The sequence below is a fragment of the Elephantulus edwardii genome, unplaced genomic scaffold (genome assembly GCF_000299155.1).
Source record: "Elephantulus edwardii isolate Elephantulus edwardi_28Jun2011 unplaced genomic scaffold, EleEdw1.0 scaffold00089, whole genome shotgun sequence".
In the NCBI taxonomy this organism is placed as follows: Eukaryota; Metazoa; Chordata; class Mammalia; order Macroscelidea; family Macroscelididae; genus Elephantulus; species Elephantulus edwardii.
Window position 1 is genome coordinate 6,231,088 of NW_006399839.1, and position 20,651 is coordinate 6,251,738.

At 41.1% G+C, this 20,651-nt stretch overlaps 1 protein-coding gene across 1 annotated transcript in view; it reads right to left on the reverse strand.

Annotated features, from left to right (window-relative positions):
* The window catches only part of COQ5 (coenzyme Q5 homolog, methyltransferase (S. cerevisiae)), a 19,484-nt gene extending 4,872 nt beyond the window's left edge, over positions 1-14,612 (reverse strand). The window contains exons 1-3 of the mRNA XM_006890429.1: positions 14,400-14,612; positions 9,214-9,363; positions 8,017-8,238 (exon numbers count right to left, since the gene is read on the reverse strand). Of these exons, the coding sequence (XP_006890491.1) occupies positions 8,017-8,238; positions 9,214-9,363; positions 14,400-14,601 (574 nt within the window). The 5' untranslated portion in view covers positions 14,602-14,612. The remainder of the gene's footprint in view (positions 1-8,016; positions 8,239-9,213; positions 9,364-14,399) is intronic.
* Positions 14,613-20,651: the final 6,039 nt, after the last annotated feature.

Consider the following 20,651-nt stretch of genomic DNA (forward strand, 5'->3'; position numbering starts at 1 on the left):
ATAAAAACCCCACAAACCAACCAACACATCAAACCCTACTCATTGCTTTCGAGCCAATTCCAACTCATGGTGACTCAAGAGTAAAACTGGCCTCCGGTTTTCAGTGGCTGTAATCTTGCAGAAGTAGACTTCCAGATGGAGGAGTGGAGAAACAGCCTATAATGCTGGTTCCTTGAGACTCAGAATCAAAGTGTCTAGACTGCTAATCTTGGTGCCTCATCAGCTCTGCGATGTCTTGTAAAGATCCTGATTCTGCGTTAGCATTATTTACCCAGCAATGAACTAGACAAAATATATAATAGTAAGAAGCTTCTATAGAAAAAGGTAAGTGAAAAGAACCTTTCTGGAAAGTAAACTGGTAGTTTGCTTAAAAAATAAAAGCCTTACCTACAACCAGGAGAGGGTAAAACAGGTGAATGGGACCTTCTAAGGTTAAAATTCCTTTTTTTTTAAAAAATTATTTTTGTGTGAGTGTACCGTCAAATCAGATCTGACTGGTACAGGAGGAGACTGTCCCTCCTTCCCCAGCAGAGCATCTGGTGGATTTGAACTGTGTGCCTCTGGGATTGTAGTTGCAGCTTCTTGCCACTAGTCCACCAGAGCTTCCAGGTTAAAATTCTTAATGCACATTCAAAAACTTTTCCAACAGAGTAAAAAGGGAAGCCAGAGGCTGGGAAAAAGTATTTGGTAATGACATGTCTGATGAGGGACTTATGTCAAGAATTTATAAAATACTCGAGCACCACAACAAGATAAAAGTAAATAACTCAATTGAAAAATGGGCACAGGATATGAACAGACCACCAAAGAATACATCCAGATGGCAAACACATGAAAAAATGTTCAAAATCCCTAGCTTTAAGAGAGATGCAAATTAAAACAACTATGAGATATCATCTCATCCCAGTCAAAATAGCAAAATTTAACAGAACAGCAAGCAACAAATGCTGGCAAGGTTGCAAAGAAACAGGAACCCTTATTCACTGTTGGTGGGAGATTAAAATGGTACAACCACTATGGAAGGCTGTATGGAGCTTTTTCAAAAAGTTGGAAATAGAAATTCCATTTGACCCAGCAATTCCACTACTGGCAATATACCCTAAAGAAACCAGAACTGCCACCCAAGCATGTTTATTGCTCCTTTGTTCACAACAGAGTTGGAAACAACCAATATATTCCTCCTAAACAGTTCTCTTTTTGAGGAATATATGATTAGGTGGTATTGTCATGACAAGAGTCCAGAAAGAAAGCTGCATATTGGAGTGGACTTGGAGGGACTGATAATAATGAAAGAATTTTACTTTTCAAAGAGAAAAGCGAACTCGGGGTGGGGGAGAGCAGGGAGGAAAGTGTGAAACAATGAATGGAAATCCAAAGTCTCTGTAAACTTTCATTAAAATAATAAAATAAAAGCTTAAAAAATAAACATTCTTTGACTCAGCTATTTCATTTTTAGGATGCTATTACTTCCATCATCATCATTGCTAAGATTATGTGGCAAGGACTCTGTTATTACTTTATATACATCTTTATAGTGTATTATTTAATCCCACCCTCGCATTATCTCTATGGGGCAGTTCTCATGTTTTCTAGTGAGCTATAAATCAGAACTGAAGCTTGCTCAAGGGCACACCGGTGGATGGAACACAGGGAGTTATATCTAAGAGCCCATGGGTGTTTTTTTGTTTTTGAGCCTGTGGGTTTTTGCTTTTTTTGGGGATTTTTTTAAAGTGAGTGTGTGTGTGTGTGTGTGTGTGTGTGTGTGTGTGTGTGTGTGTGTGTGTGTGTGTGTGTGTGTGTGTGGAGACCAAACTGGATCTGACTGGTACAGGTGGACTGTCCCTCCTTCTCCAGCAGAGCATCTGGTGGATTCGAACCATGTACTTCTGGGATTGCAGTGCAGCTTCTTGCCACTAGGCCACCAGAGCTCCCTGAGCCTGTGTTTTTTAACAATCGTGTACTCTTGCTATGAGATTGGTCTTATTTTCTCCATTTTATGGGTATGATAATGGCTACCTAGACATTTTAAATACTTATCCACGGTTATATTAAAAAAAGTAATGGATACATGCAAAAATTTACAAATATCTCAATGGTGTGCTGCATGCAAAAAATTAGGGGGAAAAAATAAAAGATCAACTGATAAGAGTATGTAAATTTGTCCCATGAATTATGAAACATCCATATGAGGGAATTTAATAAAAATAAGGAGTTTTTAAAGACAATTTAAGAAAAATAAGGAGTTTTTAAAGACATGGGGAAAACCCTCATGATAAAATGCTGAATTAAAGCAGGACACTAAATTATATGTAGAAAACATTCCTAATTTTCAAAAAGAATGCTAAGGAAATAGTAGGAAGGATATATATTACTGAGGGTGGGCATCTCAAGGTTTGGATTATGGGTGATGTTCACTTTCTCAACATTTCATTGTGTTTTAGGTGAAAGTTTACACAGCAAATTAGGCTCCCATTTAACAATATTTATACAAACTCTTCTGTTACATTGGCTACAATTTTGACAGTGTGCTAGCATTCTCATTATGTCTATTCTGTTTCTGTTGATCTAGCTTCCCTGCCTCTCCTTTCCTTGTCATCTTTGCTTCTGGGTAAATGTAGACTGCTTGGCCTTACATAGTTGGTTCTTTAAGAGAGCACATTTTTTATTCATGGGTGATACCACTTATTTTCTAAGCCAATTTATTATTTGGGTGGTGACCCTCAGAGTGGCCATCAGTCAAAAGCTATCTTTTTGCCTAGTCTCAGAGGTTCTTCTAACTACTATCAGTCCAGTAAATCTGGCCCTAATTTTTTAGGTGTTTTACTTTTGTTCTATATTTTTCTTCCATTATATCCTTCTATTGTGTCTCTGGTCAGAATGGTGGTAGTAGTAGCCGGGCACCATCTAATTTTTCTGGTCTGAGGCTAGATGAAGCTGTGTGTTATGTGCGCTGTCAGTCCTTTAGAGTTTCTTTGAGTATAACTGGTTTTGTAAACTACCTAGTGCTGTTATAACAGAAATCCGACAAGTGGACGGCCTTAACAATTTTATTTCTTCACAGTTTCATAGGTAGAGTCCAAACTTCTCTCTCTCGTTAATGTTTTTTTTCAATCTCTAAGGAGAATTACATAATCGGGATGGGTGTGTCAGAGACGGTGCGACTGGCACAAGACAGAGCAGAGTTTAGGGCTGTGTACATAGGGTTGCTATGAGTCGCAAGCGATTCGACAGCACATAACAGCAACAACAAGGAGAATTACTTGATACACTCTACACTATCCCCACATAAGTAACATAACAAGGAACAGAAGCTAGGTGTATATATTTTGAGGGGACACAATTCAATCTATTAGAGTTTTCCTCATTCACTTTTGTTCCAGATGAGCTAAGACCAATAGTTCTATCTTGGATAACTAGTCACAGCTTTTAAGATCTCAGAAATTACCAAACTAGAAGGCAAAACATTATCTTAATGAACATGTCGATTGATTGAGTTATCCACAGACTATGGTCTTAAAACTTTTAACTCAGTACATTTATCCTTGGATGTACCTGGATGTGACTAGAAAGTCTCTGTAACTATGTTACCTATAAGCCTAACTTCGTGTGTGTGTGTGTGTGTGTAAAGAATTTTCATCTTTTTTTAAAAAAATATGGAATACTTCATGAATTTGTGTGTCATCCTTGCATAGGGGCCATGCTACTCTTCTCTGTATTATTCCAATTTTAGTATATGTGCTGCCAAAGTGAGCACAGATTTTGCATTTTTTAATACTTTCCCAAAACTCTGGGTTTATAAACTTTCTCTCAAATTTACCATTTATATACTCAATTAACAATGGTATGGGGAAGAGGGCTGTATCCTTTCTCCACATCTGTTCAATGTGAATGCTAAGCAAATCTTTTGAGAAGCTGGACTCTATGAAGAAGAAGATGGCATCAAGAGTGGAGGAAGACTCAACAGCCTGCATTATGAAGATGATGCATCCTTGCTTTCTGAAACAGAGAGACTTGAAGCACTTGATGCAGAGGATCAAAGATTCTACCCTTCAATATGGATTACATCTCAACATCAAGAAGAGAAAATTCCTCACCACTGGACCTATTGGCAACATCATGATAAATAGAGAAAAGATTGAAACTGTCAACAATTTCATCTTACTTGGATCTGCAATCAATACCCTTGGTACCAACAGTAAAGAGATCAGAAGACATATCTTACGGGGCAAGACAACTGTTTGGAACCTCTTTAAATTACTGAGGAGCAATGATGTCAGTTTGAAGACTAAAATACACCTGATTCAGGCCACAGTCTTTTCAATCACTTCACTTGAGAGTTGGACAATGAAGAATGACAGAAAAATTGATGCCTTTAAGCTCTGCTGTTGGATTAGAGTACTGAATATCCCATGAACTGCCAAAACAACAGATAAGTCTTGGAGAAAGCAGCCAGAGTGGTCCTTGGAGGCAAGGATGGTGAAGCTTCACCTCACATACTTTGAACATGTTGCTAGGAGAAGGTATTCCTTGGAAAGGTACAGAAAAGAGGGTCAGTGAAAGACAGGAAGACCCTCAATAAGATGGACTGACACACTGTCTACAGCAATGGACTCAAGTGTGTCAGAGATGATGAGGACGGCATACGACAGAACAGGCTTCATCTCTCGTGTTCATAAGTTTGCTATGAGTTTTACTTGATAACACTTAAAAACAACTTCACAGGGGAAAAGAGAAAGTCATCATCAATAGTCCAAGTTCAAAGAGAGATTAGGCATGCCCCTACCCTCCATTTTTGCCGATTCTGAAGGCAATCATTCCTCATGGAGTGCTCTTACTTCTCTGCTTTGACAGTTCCTTTCAATGGCCTCACAGAATTCAAACAATACTTATGATTATGGGGCTTATTAGGGAGAAGTTACAGTTCAGGATCAGGAATGATCTGAGATCCAGTTCTTCAACAGGACAGCCTCCTCCCAGCTATATCTGAAGGGAGGCCTCTTTCTGGCCCCTTGACTTCTGCCCTGGTTGAGTCAATGTTACAAAGCTCTTTAGCTCTGCTGATAGTAACCGGAGGCACTTCCAGTTGGCCAGTGAGTCGTCTTTCTGCCTGAAGGCTCCAGTTCTATGAGTCTTCACACCCAGTTCTAGGGATAAGTGACTAGAAGCACACTCCATTCTGTCAGCAAGCCTCCTAACCATAATTGCTCAGTCTTTTATGCTCTGTGAGCTTGGAAGTCCACCTCTCTGGCTCCTGGTTTGCCGCCTCTCGTGCCCTCATTTCTCTGCCACTGCCTCTTGCTGTCCCATACCACCTCTGGTGTCACAGCTCTCCTCTCCTGATTGAGGAGGTTCTCAGCAGACGGATGCCCTGTCCAGAAGGCACATTCTGCTCCTGGCTCTTTTTTCTTGATAGTATCAGGATTCCCCTTTCCACATGCAGGATGGTTCATTTTAAGCCTAACAAGGTGGCAAAACTGACCACTCCTCATTGTTAGCCTTCTATGCATGTTAACTGCATGGTCCCATCTGACAAAAGGTAGACTTTATGTATATTATTTGTAAGCTGTCAACTCCCCCTGGGAACCATAAGCACCTCACATGTGCATAGTCCTAGGGAGTGCTCATGGCCTAGTGGTAAGAGGCTGTGCTGCAATCCCAAAGGCACATGGTTCAAATCTACTGCTGCAGAAGGTGGATGGGCACTTTCCTTCAGTGTAATTTACTGCCTCTGAAAACCCACTGGAGGGTCAGCGGTGGGTCTGGTCCAACTAGACAGGAGCCAACAACAACCCAGTCATTTGATGGGATCCACAAACACTATGGGTAGGAGAGTCGAACTAAGTAATTCACTGCACTACACTTAGCAGTAAAAAAACAAACAAGCACGTGAGCTTTTCAAAGGTGCAGCTAACAGCTTCCTTCAGGGGAGATATCACACATTTACCAATGCTACACATAAAAGTGCCTTTACACATTACTTTTTTAGATTTTAAAAATAATTTCTAGGATCTTCCTATGTCGCTTCAGCTTCCCCTCCCACTCCCAGGATGGTTTCTTTGCAAAGTCAAGTACTACAGGCTGATGAGGCAAAAGGTAAAGAGAAAGAACAGTGTATGCTGCATTCCTACGCAGGGACACTGGTCTGGGGGGTTAGAGCCTGAAGGGCAAGCCATGCTAACAAGATGATTATAGAATAAGAACGTTTTCGGTAGTCTCAACACCTCTGCTCTCCATTCTTTATGGCTAAGCATCAGTGAGAAGGGAAATGTGTTTCTTTAGGAAGAGTAAGGAAAACACAGTGCCTCCGTCTCCAACACTAGATTGCCTGCCTTCTGATTAGTGCTAACGGTTAACAATAAGAGTCCTTTATCTTGGGGGCCAAGTCGGTTGTGGTTCGTCTAGGCTGCTCCTTGGAGGCAAGTTTGTCGAAACTTGATCTCACATACTTGGGGCATGTTGTTGGGAGGGGCCAGTCATTAGAGGACATCATGCTTGGAAATGTGGAGGGTCAGCCTAAGAGAGGTAGATCCCCAACAAGATGGGTTGACACAATGACTATAACAATGGGCTTGAGTGTGTCAGAGTTGGTAAGCCTGGCACAGGATAGGGCGAGGTTCAGATCCACTGTTCATAGGTCACTATGAGTCACAGTTGACTTGATGGCACATAACAACAACATGAGTCGACTGACATGAAACGTCCGGAAGAGGCAATACAGATCAAAGTTCATAAGTGGTTACTGGGGGCAGGCGGAAGGGAGAGAGGAATGGGACACTGTGCATGGCACAATGGGTTTCTGTTATGAGTGATGGGGGGGAAAATACAAGAGACAGATGTCACTGAACTGTACATGAGAAGGACACTGATATGACAGATGTTTTGTTATGTGCATAATTATTACAATAGTAACAAGGCTTTTTGGAGCAACATCTAGGAAAGCTAAGAGCCAGTGGACTCAGGAACGGAGAGCCTTTACGCTCAAAATGTAGATCTGATAGAGTATCAGCCTATTTAGTAAGGTGCTGTGTTGTAACATGCCATCAAGTCAGAACTGACTCACAGCTGATTCTCTAATGAGTTTTTAGAGGCAGTAAATGGCACAAGAGGAGACTGTCCATCTTTCTCCCAGGGAACAGCTGGTGGATTAGAACCAAATGTCTTTGGGTTAGCAGTGAAGCTCCTTACCACTAGGCTACCAGAGCTTCATTACAGACCCCCGGGGTGGTACGAATGGTTAAGGAGGAGCAGCCCTCAAAAGACTGGCAGTCAGAATTCACCCAGAGGCGTGGCAATCTCCTTCAGTGATTTCATAGTCATGAAAGGTCTATGAAGTGCTGTTCTACACTGTAGCACAGGGAAGGGCAATGGGTTGGAATTAACGCAAAGACAACTTATATTTTTTGGATGGAGGGGAGCAAAGACTGCTTGTTAAAGAGTCACACACATAATAAAATAAAAACCAAATACAAAAAAAGGAGTTGTACACAGAAAATGTGCAGGCCCTGGGAGCCCTCCTCAGTGCAAAGAGTTTGTCAATCAGTCCTTTCTTTACAGGATCCTAGCAGTGCACCTGCTCAGTTTCCATATTAATCAAACCACCCCAAAGGGACAGGGAGAGTGGAAGGGCTGGAGGACAGAAAAGATACAGTGGGGTCACCACAAAAACAGCTGGGAACTGAAAACAAAACTCCTGTCTTGGATTTCAAGAGCTGAGAGTGGAAGGTTCGGTTCGAACCAGGGATCTGCCACTTAACAGCGGTGTGACTGTCTGACATGGTCTATCTTTTGGCTTGGGTTACCCCCCCACCACATGGGGCTGGTACTCTAACTCACGGAGTTCCTTTCCTAATATACGTGCCAGCACAAACAGTGTACTCTACCACACAAACTTTCAATTCCTGCCCACGAGTATCTGAATGCTGGAAAAGTAAGCACATGGAACACCCCTTACACATCCTGTCTCATTTTCTACATACATAAACACTTCCTCTGGGTCTCCTTTTCTGCGGGACTCACCAGCTTTGTATCCTTGAGCGTGAGCTTTCTGCTTTCCCACTTTGAGCATCTCCTTGTTGATGTCGCAGATGACGACGCGGGAACCGCCCAGTGAGTCTTCTTCATGCTGGTACTTTTTGGCAATTTCTTCCCAGGACAGATTCTGCTGGGCTCTTATCTGCCTCTTCTGCTTCCCCTGATGCCGGGCCCGAATGTAATTAAGGAAGCGGAATGCAATATCACCTGCGGCAGGTCAGTGAGAGAAGAAAATCTGAACCGTGAAGGAGCATTTCAGAAATTCAAAATGAGCAACAAAGGTGGCTGACGGGTGTGTGAAGATGGAAGTTTCTAGTCATCTCAATGATAACTAATTTTTTTTTTCACTGTGGTTAATTTTTATTTTAAACAGTATTTCATGTGTCTTGGTGTTTCCCTCATAGCAGCTATACTGAAGCCACCCATGAAAAGGTGGCCAGGGTTCCTGCTCTTGGCTGTGTGCTCCAATTAGCATGGGCTGATCTGCAAATAATGGACTCAGTACGTGCAACTGTTTGCATCGTTACATGGAGGATATAAGCTTTGTTCACTTGGACTCACTGATGGGACAGCTGACCAGGCAGAAAGATAAAGACCTCCCCCCAGATACAAGGGAAAATGAGTTAAAGGTTGAACAAAAGGAAAAACAGCTATTCAGATGCTAAAACATTACCAGAATTTAAAAAAAAAGGGGGGGGAGGGAGAGGGAAATCCATTTTTATTTTGTAATCCTATAAAGTTTAGAAAAGTGAGAAGCACAAAACTGAGAAAGTCTCCTTTGGATTGTAATATGGTCAGGAAGAAAGCAACCCAAACCCACCTGTCTCAGGTTCTAAGTGTATCAATTTCCCAGGAACATCTTTAGCCAAATAAGAGGCATTCTAGCTCATGCCAACAGATTCTGTAAAAGATGCTCCACAGAACTGAGGGACACGGCTATTGTTAAGTACAGTTGAGTAAACTAAACTCATAATGACCCTAGGAATAAAAGATCTGGACCTTGTCCTATTCTGTGGCACCCTCAAGATCTCGGACATGCTCAAGCCCACTGTTTACAGTCTGTGTCAAACCATCTTGTTGTGGGTCTTGCTCTCTTTCTCTGACCCTTCACCTTTCCCAGCATGAAAGGACTGGGCCCTTCTGACTACATGCCCATGGTATATAACTAAACAGTATTATCACCTGTGCCTCCAGCAACGTCCAATAGCTGGGTCCCAGGGAACGGGTGCATCTTCCAGAGCAGCAAATCCTTCCAAATGCGGTGGATCCCGAGACTCATCATGTCATTCATCACGTCATACTTCTTGGCCACACTTTCAAACACCTGGTAGACTGACAGTGAAGAAACGCAACTGTATTAACAGGACTCATGTGGACAAGTCCTAAATGAAAAAGATGGTTCTTCTTTGCTTATCTTTGCAAAGTGAAACTAAGTCATAATACTCTGAGCTCAAATTCACACATCACCATTAGTGTCTTTAAAAAGAGGCAGAAACATCCTTGACCTAAGAAACCATTCTTTTCTGCTGCCTTATGTTTACCCAGGACCACTACATCATATAATGCTACACATACACTTGGTGCCAAGTACATCCTCTGGTTCCTACAGAAGAGAGGAAAACTGTTGGAATTAATTTTTCTAGTGGTTATTATTGAATTCTAGGTGGCCAAGTCTGTAGGGCATTAAGGTGCTAACCCAAAGGCCACACCGCTCTGGCGGTTTAAATCCACTTGTCACTCCAAAAGGGAAAGATGGACAGTGTCCTCTCGTGCCAATTCTCAGCTGTGGAAACCTCAAGGAGGGTGAGCTCCGAGCTGGTTCTGATTACACAGTAATGAGTTTCGAGTCTGAGTGGTTATTATGGACCAATGAACAAAGTCATGATAAATGGAGAAAAACTGAAGCTGTCAGGGATTTCATTTTTCTTGGACGAACAACAGTCAAGAAGTCAAACAATTTCACTTTTACTCAAAACATAATAAAAAGTTTTTCCATAAGAAAGAAGGACATCAAAGGATATATTATTACACTGGACAAATCTGTAAAGAACCTGTTTAAAGTTCTAAAGAACAGACAAAGCTGTCACTCTGATGCCAACAGTTAATGTCTGACCTCAGTATTTTCCATATACATCTAAGGGAGCTCTGGTATCCTACTGGTAAGGAACTGTGCTGCCAACCTGAAGGCATGTGGTTTGAATCCACCAGCGGCTCTGAGGGAGAAAGATGGGGAATCTCCTCCTGTGTGATTTACTGCCTCTGAAAACTGCTGGAGGGTCTGCATAGGTTGGTTCCAATATGCAAAAGTTAATCAGTGCAAAAAGAAGACCTAAGAATGGACACATTTAAATTGTGGTGTTGATAAAGAATATTAAATACACAGTGAACTTCCAGAAGAATGGAGACATCAGTCTCATAAGTAACACAGCCAGAAGGCTCAAGAACTTCATCTTGCTTCCTTTGGACACGTCATCAGCAAAGGCCAGCTGCTCTCATGTCAGTCCATCTCACTGAGGGTCTCCCTCACTTGGACTGACACAAGAGCCGCAGCAAGGGAGACACACATTCAAAATCACAAAGATGGGGCAGGTCTGAGCAGCGTCTCATTTCATTCTGTCACTCCAAGTTGGAACTAGCTCTACAACTATCAACAGTGGTGGCTAAAATAAAAAACCAACAAACCCTAAAATCCATTAGAAAGACACATGTCCAGTGAAGCAGGTGACCTCAGTTCAGTGCTGCACGCCATCACAGAGAACCACCCCAGGTACCACTTAGTGGACACTTTTGAGCACGAGATGCAAATTCTGGCCAATTCATAATACAAAGGATCTACATGGATCTTCTTTCAAGGATTATGACAGAATGTGGAATCTGGCATGACTTCAGGAAAAATAAACTGCTATCCAGGATGCCCAGAACAGTTTCCCTTTCAAGTATGGGCTACATTTAACTTCTCTGCACTTCAAATTCTCTGCCTATAAAATGAGACTAACAGGCTAGCCATCCACCTCCCTGAAAACCACTATTAATGAGTTAATGCTGACTCACAGCAACCATGTAGGACAGAGTAGAACTTCCCACAGTTTCCAATGCTAGAAATCTTTACAGAAGCAGGCAGGTTCAACTTTATTCCACAAAGTGGCAGGTGGGTTCAAACCGCTGACCTTTTGGTTAGTAGCTGAATTCTTGACTCCTGAGACCTCCCTGCAGTACAGGTGAATTGGGAAACGTAGGACTGATGTCTTCAAGTCCTCAGATGTAATGTGCTGCATAGATTCCAAACACGGCCATTCTCTGCTGTGAGTCAGCAAATTGCAGGGAGAGAGCATCTTTAACTGAACCCTGAAGGCCTGCTCTCAATCTAATCCAAGTTGATTTTCTTTTTTTTTCTATATTTTATTAATTTTCATAAACATTTACAGAGATTTTGGGTTTCCATTCATTCCTTGTTGCACTATTCTCTCTACCCTCCTCCCAGTTTGTTCTTGTCCAAATGCCACAGTGCTTGTCAAAGCCAGTTCTGATTAATCTTCTTTGTCAGTGTGTCCTTTGCCATTCCCTATCACTCCTCCCTGAGAGAGACTTCACCCTGAGTCATAAGGAAAAGGGGATGGCGTATTCTCTTAGCTACTTCCTGCTGAAAAGGGACGCTGTGGGTTTCAGGGTGAAGATCTTCTCTCACTACTCTAAAGGGCCCCTTTGGCAGTAGGAAACACATAGACTATTATGGAGATTGATTTTGGGATTTAGATGCACTCTTATTGATTGTGCTTGGCCGTACATGTTCATATCCTTGAAGATGTATCATGGGGGTGTTGCAACCTAGAAGACACAAATTTGACTAACAAGTTATAAGTACATGAGTCCAAAAATTATGGAAAAGTAAAAGAAAAGATTCTTTCATTGTTTTACAAACCCTCCCCCAGGTCCCCTCCACCATGCAGCCCTCGCTCTAGTCTCCTGTGATGACAGAAATACCCAGTTACATCTCTCTTTTAAACGGTTCTCTCCCTCCTCTGTTTCAGTGCAGTATACATTATTGAGCCCATCTTACTCAGTCTCTCCCCAACCCCAAGGACAGTCCCATTCTACAACAGTGGCATCATGTAATATTTGTCCTTTTGTGACTGGGATATTTCACTCAGCATAATGTTCTCCAGAGTCAACCATTTTGAATAATATTGCATGAGTTCCTTGTTTTTTAATGCAGCATAGTATTCCATTGTGCGAATATACCACAGCTTCTCTAGCCATTCGTTTGTTGATGGGCACTTAGGTTGTTTCCAACTCCTTGCTATTGTGAACAAAGCTGCAATAAACATGGGTGTGCATATATCTGCTTGGATGTCAGCTATGGTCTCTTCAGGGTATATTCCCAGTAGTGGAATTTTTTTTTAAATTTTTTTATTATTATTATTTTATTGTGTGTGTGTGTGTGTGTACCGTCAAATCGGATCTGACTGGTACAGGAGGAGATTGTCCCTCCTTTCCCGGCACAGCATCTGGTGGATTTGAACCATGTGCCTCTGGGATTGCCCAAGTTGATTTTCTTATGAACTGCCTCTGGAGCACGTGAACATCTGAGAGACACTATGCCTCAAACTCAGTACTCAGTTGAGTACTGGCATACCTCATTCTACATGGTTCCAAGATGCAGATTTCAATTTTCACCATTTAGTTCGATAATACCAGTCTCCCAAAGGTACAAGTAAAATTACACTCGTCATGGTATAGTAGGGAGCTCTGGTGGCTTAGTGGTAAGGAATTGAGCTGTCAACCCAAAGGTATGTCGTTCAAATTCACCAGCTGCTCTGTGGAGAAGAAAGATGAGTAATCTCCTTACATGCAATTTATTACCTCTGAAAAGCTGCTAGAAAGATAAGTTATGGGTCAGTTCCAACTAAAGGGTACATATTATATTAATATACATGGTATATTGTTGTCTTTGTGGACCATGAAGTTGGAACTGATTTACAGCTGATGCCCCAGTGGGTTTTCAGAAGCAGTTCATTGTCTGGAAGGAGACTGCCCATCTTTCTCCCACAGAGCAGCTGGTGGATTTGAACCACATACCTCTGGGATTGCAGTGCAGTTTCTTACCACTAGGCCACCAGAGCTCCCTTTTAGGAGCTCATTTTAGGAGTTTACATTTCAACAGTGTGCCGCTGTTTCCATCCACCTCCTTGACGGTCTACTATGCATATTTAGTATGGTTCAAGTGGGAAGTAGGGAGCTCTGGTGGCCTAGTGGCAAGAAGCTGTGCTGTAATCCCAAAAGCACGGTTGGAGGTCACCAGCTGCTCCATGGGGGAAGGATGGGCAATCTCCCGTGGGATTAAATGCCTCTGAAAACTTGCCAGAGGGTCAGCTGTAGGTCAGTTAGTACAATACAATCTTTAAGTTAATAGGAAATTCCACGTGGGCTCCTCTTACTTTTTATAACAAGTGACTAAACTGCTCAGAGACTCAACATATCCAAAAAAGGGCCACAATATCTTCCTTACTATAAACAGTGCAGTTGGAGTTTATAAACAGTTTTTGTCATTTCTCATGTTTGTGGCACAATGCTAAGCAAAAAAACAAAAAAAAAAACCAAAAAACAAACCAAAACCAACACACCACTAACCAAAACAAAACCCCTGCTCAACAACATCTAACAGAACAAGGAGGATATGTGCCAGGAATTTTTCAGAGTTCTTAAATAGTAACCTCATCCACACAAGAACTCAAAGAGGTTACTATTATTCCTACTCTGCGATGTGAAAACGGAGGCACAGTTGTCTATTTAAAAAAGAGAGTATTTTTAATCCCCTCCCCACCCCCCGTAATCAAAGGACTAAGAACAAGAACGCTAGGGTAAAAACAATCTGGGTTGAAATACTGGTTCCACAACTTACTAGCTATGCTAAATTGGGCATGTTTTTGCTCAAAGTTTACGTCTCTATTTCCTTATGTGTAACATGGGGATAATATTACCCACCAAGGAAAAATGGAAATAGCGTCTACAGAGGTCCTGCACCGTGCCGGGCACAGCACAATCACTCAACTGGTGAGATTTAATGAATTAATCTGCTTAAAAAGAGGGAGTGAATTTGGGGGGGGGGGAACCCTCTGGAAGTGAGACCTGTACAGGTTATGGCATCAGAGATAATAAGAAATTAGGGGGAAGAGGGTGGGCAGGGAGAAAAGTGCAAAAATAAATGTGGTGGGCAGGGAGAAAAGTGCAAAAATGAATGACTGGACGTCTCTGTAAACTTTCATTAAAATTAGTAAAAAGATTTTAAAAAAAGAAATTAGTTTAACCCTTAACTGGACATAAGAAACTAGTTGGCGAACTGTCAGATCGCGCACAAAGTCTTCTTTTACCTTTGCTCCCCTTCTCCTCCTCCGACACTGTTTCAAACCCGAAGTGCGTTTCTGTCGCCTGCTTCCCGTGGGAGAAGAGCCGCGCACCCAGCGGGCCCCCAGGCCACGAGCTACGAAGTCCAGGAAGCCGGCGGGTCAGTGCCGCCTGCGACCACCCTCGGGCCCAGGAGACCCATCGACCGCAGGTCCTGGGGGCCGCCATCTTGGAAGTCGGGTGACGCAGACTAGTGACGTCACACTGAAGCGAGAGACCGTGGACGGCGGCTGCCCAGAGTCATTTTTAGTCAAGGGCGTTTTGCAACCTGCTATTGCTCTTTCCAGAATGTGTTTGGAATCCGAAGCCCCTTCTCAAATTCAATTTAGGATTCATTCGAAATGAGGGAGACCTGAAAATCCCTCCAAGATCGTCCAGGGAGGCCATGACTCAACCGGTATGAGAACGATCTGACCTTTCAAATGCTGATTTCTGGCCTCCCAGTAACAATGATTTTGAATCTTTAAACTTAGTATAACTCACAGTCACTCATTGCTCATACCTACTCATAGCTGACCCTTGGGTTTCAGAGGCTGTAGGTCGCACGGGAGGAGATTGCCCTTCATTCTCCCTCAGACCTACGGGGTGATTCTAACTCCTTAAGAGGCGTGACCTTTGGAGTAATGCAGCTCCCACCAGAGCTCCCCAGTACCTCCGCTATGGGTCCCACAGATATTTCAACCGCTTTCCTGGTAACAGGACGAGATTCAGATCTGTTGTTCATAGAATCGTTAAGAGTCTTAGAGGACTGGCACGTAAGTGGTGATTCTGATGCAAAGAGTTTGGAGACCGTTATTAAGAGACATTTCAAAAAACTAATCTGAAAATGAAACCTTGGAAAGACTATTCCATCTTTCTTCTTTATGCAAATGAATATTCTGGAATGCATTATCAATTCAGGACCCATCCCTATCCCTTCTGTCACGAAGTTACATTTCTAGCTCCAACTGGCATAGTTTGGGCGTTTTACGCCAAGCCCAGATTTCCACATTCTGTGTTTATGGAAAGCATATGAAATACCATCTTGAAAGGAAGGAGGTGGTGAGTTTTGCTTGGATTTCTGTATGTTTCTACTTTCATTTCCATGTAAGCTCCCTGTAAATATTTCACAAGGAGAAAGTGCCAAAGATTCCCTAAACGGAAAATCTCTTCCTAGTTTAAAACTGCTTGACTGTGCTTGTTTGGGAAGACTCCTTTTCCGAAATATTCCTCTCTTATTAACATAAATTCACTGCCTTCCCCCGCCCCGCCAGGTTTCCACCTAATCCTTAGAGGTGTTTGTTTTGTGAGCTTGACTCTGCTTTATCCATAGACTCAGTTCTTTTTTTTTTTTTTTTTTGCTAAATAAAGAAAACTTTGTATAACTTTTGTTAAAGAATCTTAGTATATCTTGCACATCTAGTTGTATATAAGAACAGACCACTTAGGGTTGTTGTTACTGGGCAGCATATTAAGTTTCCAGGCCAATTGTCATGTTGGTGTCATTTCAATATGACTTTGGATTAGAAGACATGGAAGATGAAGGGCATTTAAAGGAAATTAAGAAGTATAGAGAATGGTATCTAATTTCTGTTAAGCCCGTTTAAACTGTTAATTGCAAACAATTGATAATAGGAGTCAAGAAGCGACCAACTAAAGAGGAGTTCTAAAATTTTGTTTCTTTGTGCTTTCTTTAATGACTTTCTTGCAAGATGCCACTGTTGTTCTCACCTCTGATAGCCTTCCTCTATCTTTCCTGTTTGCTTCCCTGATGGAAACTGCCTTGGACAGGGTTGGACAGCATTCTGTAGTTAACTTTTTACAGATTTTTTACATTCTTTTTTTAAAAAAAATTATTTCATTTATTATTATTGTGTGTGTGTGCTGTCAGATCAGATCTGACACGTACAGAAGGAGATTGACGCTCCTTCTCCAGCAGAGCATCTGGTGGATTCAAACCGCATACCTCTGGGATTGCAGTGCAGCTTCTTGTCACTAGACTACCATTCTTCTGCTATAGTTTTTAATGTGTTTATATGTCTAAATCAATACACTATGGGTTTATTAAAACCTTCAATCAATCTTAATGCATACTGGTACTAACTGAGCCAAAACAAGTGTCTGGCACTTAGTGGATTTCTCATTTACTAAGGTTAGTCTAACTGAGAAATATTAATGATTCACTACTTTAACAGTACTTGCATATAATACACTATTGAGCCTCAAACTAGTATGATTGGAAGGAATAATTTATAATTTTCCATTGCAATTATGGATATGATTTCCAAAGTGTTTATCTATATATATCCCTTTCTATATCTTCTATATCTCAGTGTCCATATCTATAAAATGGGGAACTGGTATTTCACAGGTGGTTGAGAATCATATTAGCTATGTGAACTTGGGCTAATTATCTAATTGAGCTTTCAAATTGAATTAATGGGAAGATGAAAGGTGATGCAATCCCATGGTGGGCTGGGAACTGAAAGGTCAGTGCTTAGCTGCTCTGTGGGAAAAAGATGATGTAATATGCTTCCATTAAGATTTCTTGCCAAAAAAAAAAGATTTCTTGCCAATCAACTTGATGGTAGTGGGTTTCAGATGATCATCTGAAAGCTGAGCAATGAATAAGGATGATAGAAGTGTTAGATAGAGAAAAGAGTTGGGGGTGAGAGAGAGAAAGAAACTAGTCCCAAGAAACAAACAGGCCTTTATTGCATGGTCTGAGAGGGACGCCAAGTGACCGCGATCAGAGAAGGTCAAAATGGCATGTGGATGGTCTAGAGTGGCTTCTTTTTATAGGGGTTCTGGAGGGACTAGGGAAGATGGTATATTGCTCGGAATTTGGGGCTGTTAATTAACTTGGGTTTGGGCTTTTGTGAGTAGGCCCAAAGCCTTATCAGGATCCATTGTCTGGATTTGGTCTCAGATCTAGGCCAGCCTGAAGGTCATCAAGCTTTTCAAAGAGTGATCATTCCTGGAGGCAACTATGACATTCTTCCTCCAAGAAGAAAAATTGATGCGAATTGAAGGAGTTTGAGTTGTGCTGGAGAAAAGTACTGAAAATATCCCATGGACTGCAAAAAGAACTGGTAGATGTCTTGGAGAAAGTACAGCCAAGGTATTCCTTGGGGGCAAACATGGATTCAACTCTCCATACTTTGGACATGTAGCTAGGACATGCTATTCCTTGGAAAGGGACTTGATGCTTGAAAGATGGAAGGTCAGCAAAGAAGAAGGTGACCCCCCAAGGAGCTAGACTGACACAGTAACTACAGCAATGGTCTCAAGTATGTCACAGATAATGAGGATGGCAGAAGATAGGACAGAGTTCAGGTGTGGCTACGAGTCATATTTGACTTGATGACACCTAACAACAACACAACAACATGACTTGAGTCAAATGTACCTTAGTTCTTAACTTGACATCCTTGCTCTTTAGTATTTTAAAGAGATCCTTGGCAACAGATATGCCAATGAAATATATCGTTTGGTTTCTTGACTTCTTTTTTTTAATTATTATTTTTGTGTGAGTGTACCGTCAAGTCAGACCTGACTGGTACAGGAGGAAATTGTCCCTCCTTTCCCGGCAGAGCACCTGGTGGATTCAAACCATGCACCTCTGGGATTGTAGTTGCAGCTCCTTGCCACTAGGCCACCAGAGCTCCCCTTGGTTTCTTAATTTCTATGTCTGCTGTTGATTGAAGATCCAAATAAAAGGAATTAATTGACAACTTTACTCTTACCTCCATTTCCCATAATTTTTCATTTTGGCTCAATATTAAGGATTTTTGCTTTTGTTAAGTGTTGATGTCATCTCTACTGAAGGCTATAATCTTTCCAGTCGTCAATAAGTGCATTAAATCATCCTCTTTTCTACAAGCAAGGCTTCCATCTGCATATTGCTGCTTACTAAGAGTCTTCCTCCAATCCTCAGGCCACATACTTTTTTATATAGTCTAGCTTCCTGGATCATTTCCTCAGCATTAATACTGAATAGGTATAGTTACAGTATACATCCATTTCAAATCTTGGGATTTTCCACAATGCTAAGGTACCAAGGAAGTTAACAGCACAAAAGCATCCTGAAAACATAGGGGCTTTAGTTCCGGAGGGTCAGTCACAGGAGTTGGCTTGACTGACCCTTGGCTAAATCAGCTCCACCAGTCAATTTTTCTCTTTGGATCATATCATTTTAATCTTCACATTAAGACTGTTAAAGTAACAATGTTCCTTTCATACTTTGCTCATATTTTTTTCCTCAAAATCCTTCCCTTAAGAGAGATCTCACAAACTCTCCAAATAAAAAGTAAACAGATATTAAATCAATTACAAATCATAGTGAGCCTAAAAGACAGAGTGGAACTGCCCCATGGGTGTCTAAAGCTGTAAATCTTTATGGGTGCAGATTGCTTAGGTATGGAGAAAGGATACAGCCTTATTCCTTACCTTTCTTGATTTCGAGTCATGCAGTATTCCTTTAATCTGTTCAAATGACAGCTTCTTTGTCTATGCATAGGTTTCATGCGAGCACGATTTAAAATGTCCTGGGATTCTCATTCATTTTTTTTAGGTAGGAAAAAGCAATTGACTTACAATTTGTAATCATTTGTAAAAGCCATATACACACATAGACATATATTCATATAGAAGAAACCTAGAGTTGAAAGACTCCTAGCTTCTCTTAAATTTGTCTAACTGAAGTTTAAGAAACTCATAGACTATTTTGTAAAGTTCTCAACTTCGTACTTACAGTTTTCTGTACATTTAAAATCATATGAATAATTTTATGTAATTATTTCTAGTTTAAAAACCTTTTAGAATTTTTTATTTGAAATTTTAATGAAAGATTATAGAGAACTTGGATTTCCATTCATTCATTGTTGCACATTTTCCTCCCTGCCCAACACTCCTCTCCAGTTCACTTTTCTTTTTGCAAAGAAAAAAAAATTGTTTCATTGTTATGTAACACTCCCCACCCCCACCCCCGCCATACCACTTTACTATGCAGCTCCTATTCTGGACTCTTGTCATGCAAAGAATCCTAATCATATATTCCTTTTAAACAGTTCTCTCCCTCATCTTTCAATGCAGTGTATATTATTTAACCCCTATTTTCTTAGTTTCCCCAAACCCGATGTCAGTCCTGTTTTATAACAGTGGCATTAGGCAGTTTTTGTCCTTTGGTGACTGATATAATTCACTCAGCATAATGTCCTCCAGGGTCACCTATTTGATATAATATTTCATGAGTTCCTTGTTTTTCAATGCAGTGTAGTATTCCATTGTGTGACTATACCACAGCTTCTCTATCCTCTTATTTGTTGATTTGCACTTGGGTTGTTTCCAACTCTTTGCTATTGTGAACAAACCAGCAATAAACATAGGTGTGAAAGCACCATACTGCCTTCCATAGTGGTTGCACCATTTTACACTCCCACCAACAGTGAATAAGGGTTCCAGTTTCTCCACAACCTCCCCAGCATTTGTTGTTTGCTGCTCTGTTGAATTTTGCTCTTCTTATTGGGGTGAGATGATATCTCATAGTTATTTTGGAAGTTTCAAATTTTTAAAATCTGTATTCTGTTCAACTTTTGCTCTTTAAAAATAAATTTACCTTCTTTATTGTTTTTCTACTTCTTTCTTTATACTCAGATGATTCTCTTAGTGCTTCTCTTTAAAGGGGAAAATACAAATAAAAATTATGGAATTTCAGAAATATGAAAACGAAAAAGATGAGATACAGAAAATAATATTTGTACTCCGAGTTTGAGTCTTAATTTTTGTAAAAAGAAACTGCAGATACCATGTAATTTATTCTACAATGCAAAATATAAATAGCTATTGTATTTTAACTTTTGTAACTAACTCCCTCCCTATTTAAACTTGCTCAGTGTCAAAGGTCATCATTAGTCTTCAGACAACCTCCCCCATTCCTCTCTACAACATGCCCTCCAGAAAACATGTTCAGAATATGTGAGAGGCAGCACCCTTACAGTTTATTTATTGGGCTCGTGGTGGGAATTTATGTTTTCTCGATGTCGAGATGTACTCCATTATTAGTTGTATTCATTATCATACCTGAAAGTCAGCCAGCTGACACTGAAAAAGGCAAAGCTGTTTTTAGAGGGAACAAATCCCATCATCCCACGCGCCCTCTGAAAGGGGGCGGAGAGTCACAGTCACCAGGCGAAAACTACATTTCCCGGAGGCCCTCGCGCCGACTCCCTTCACTATAT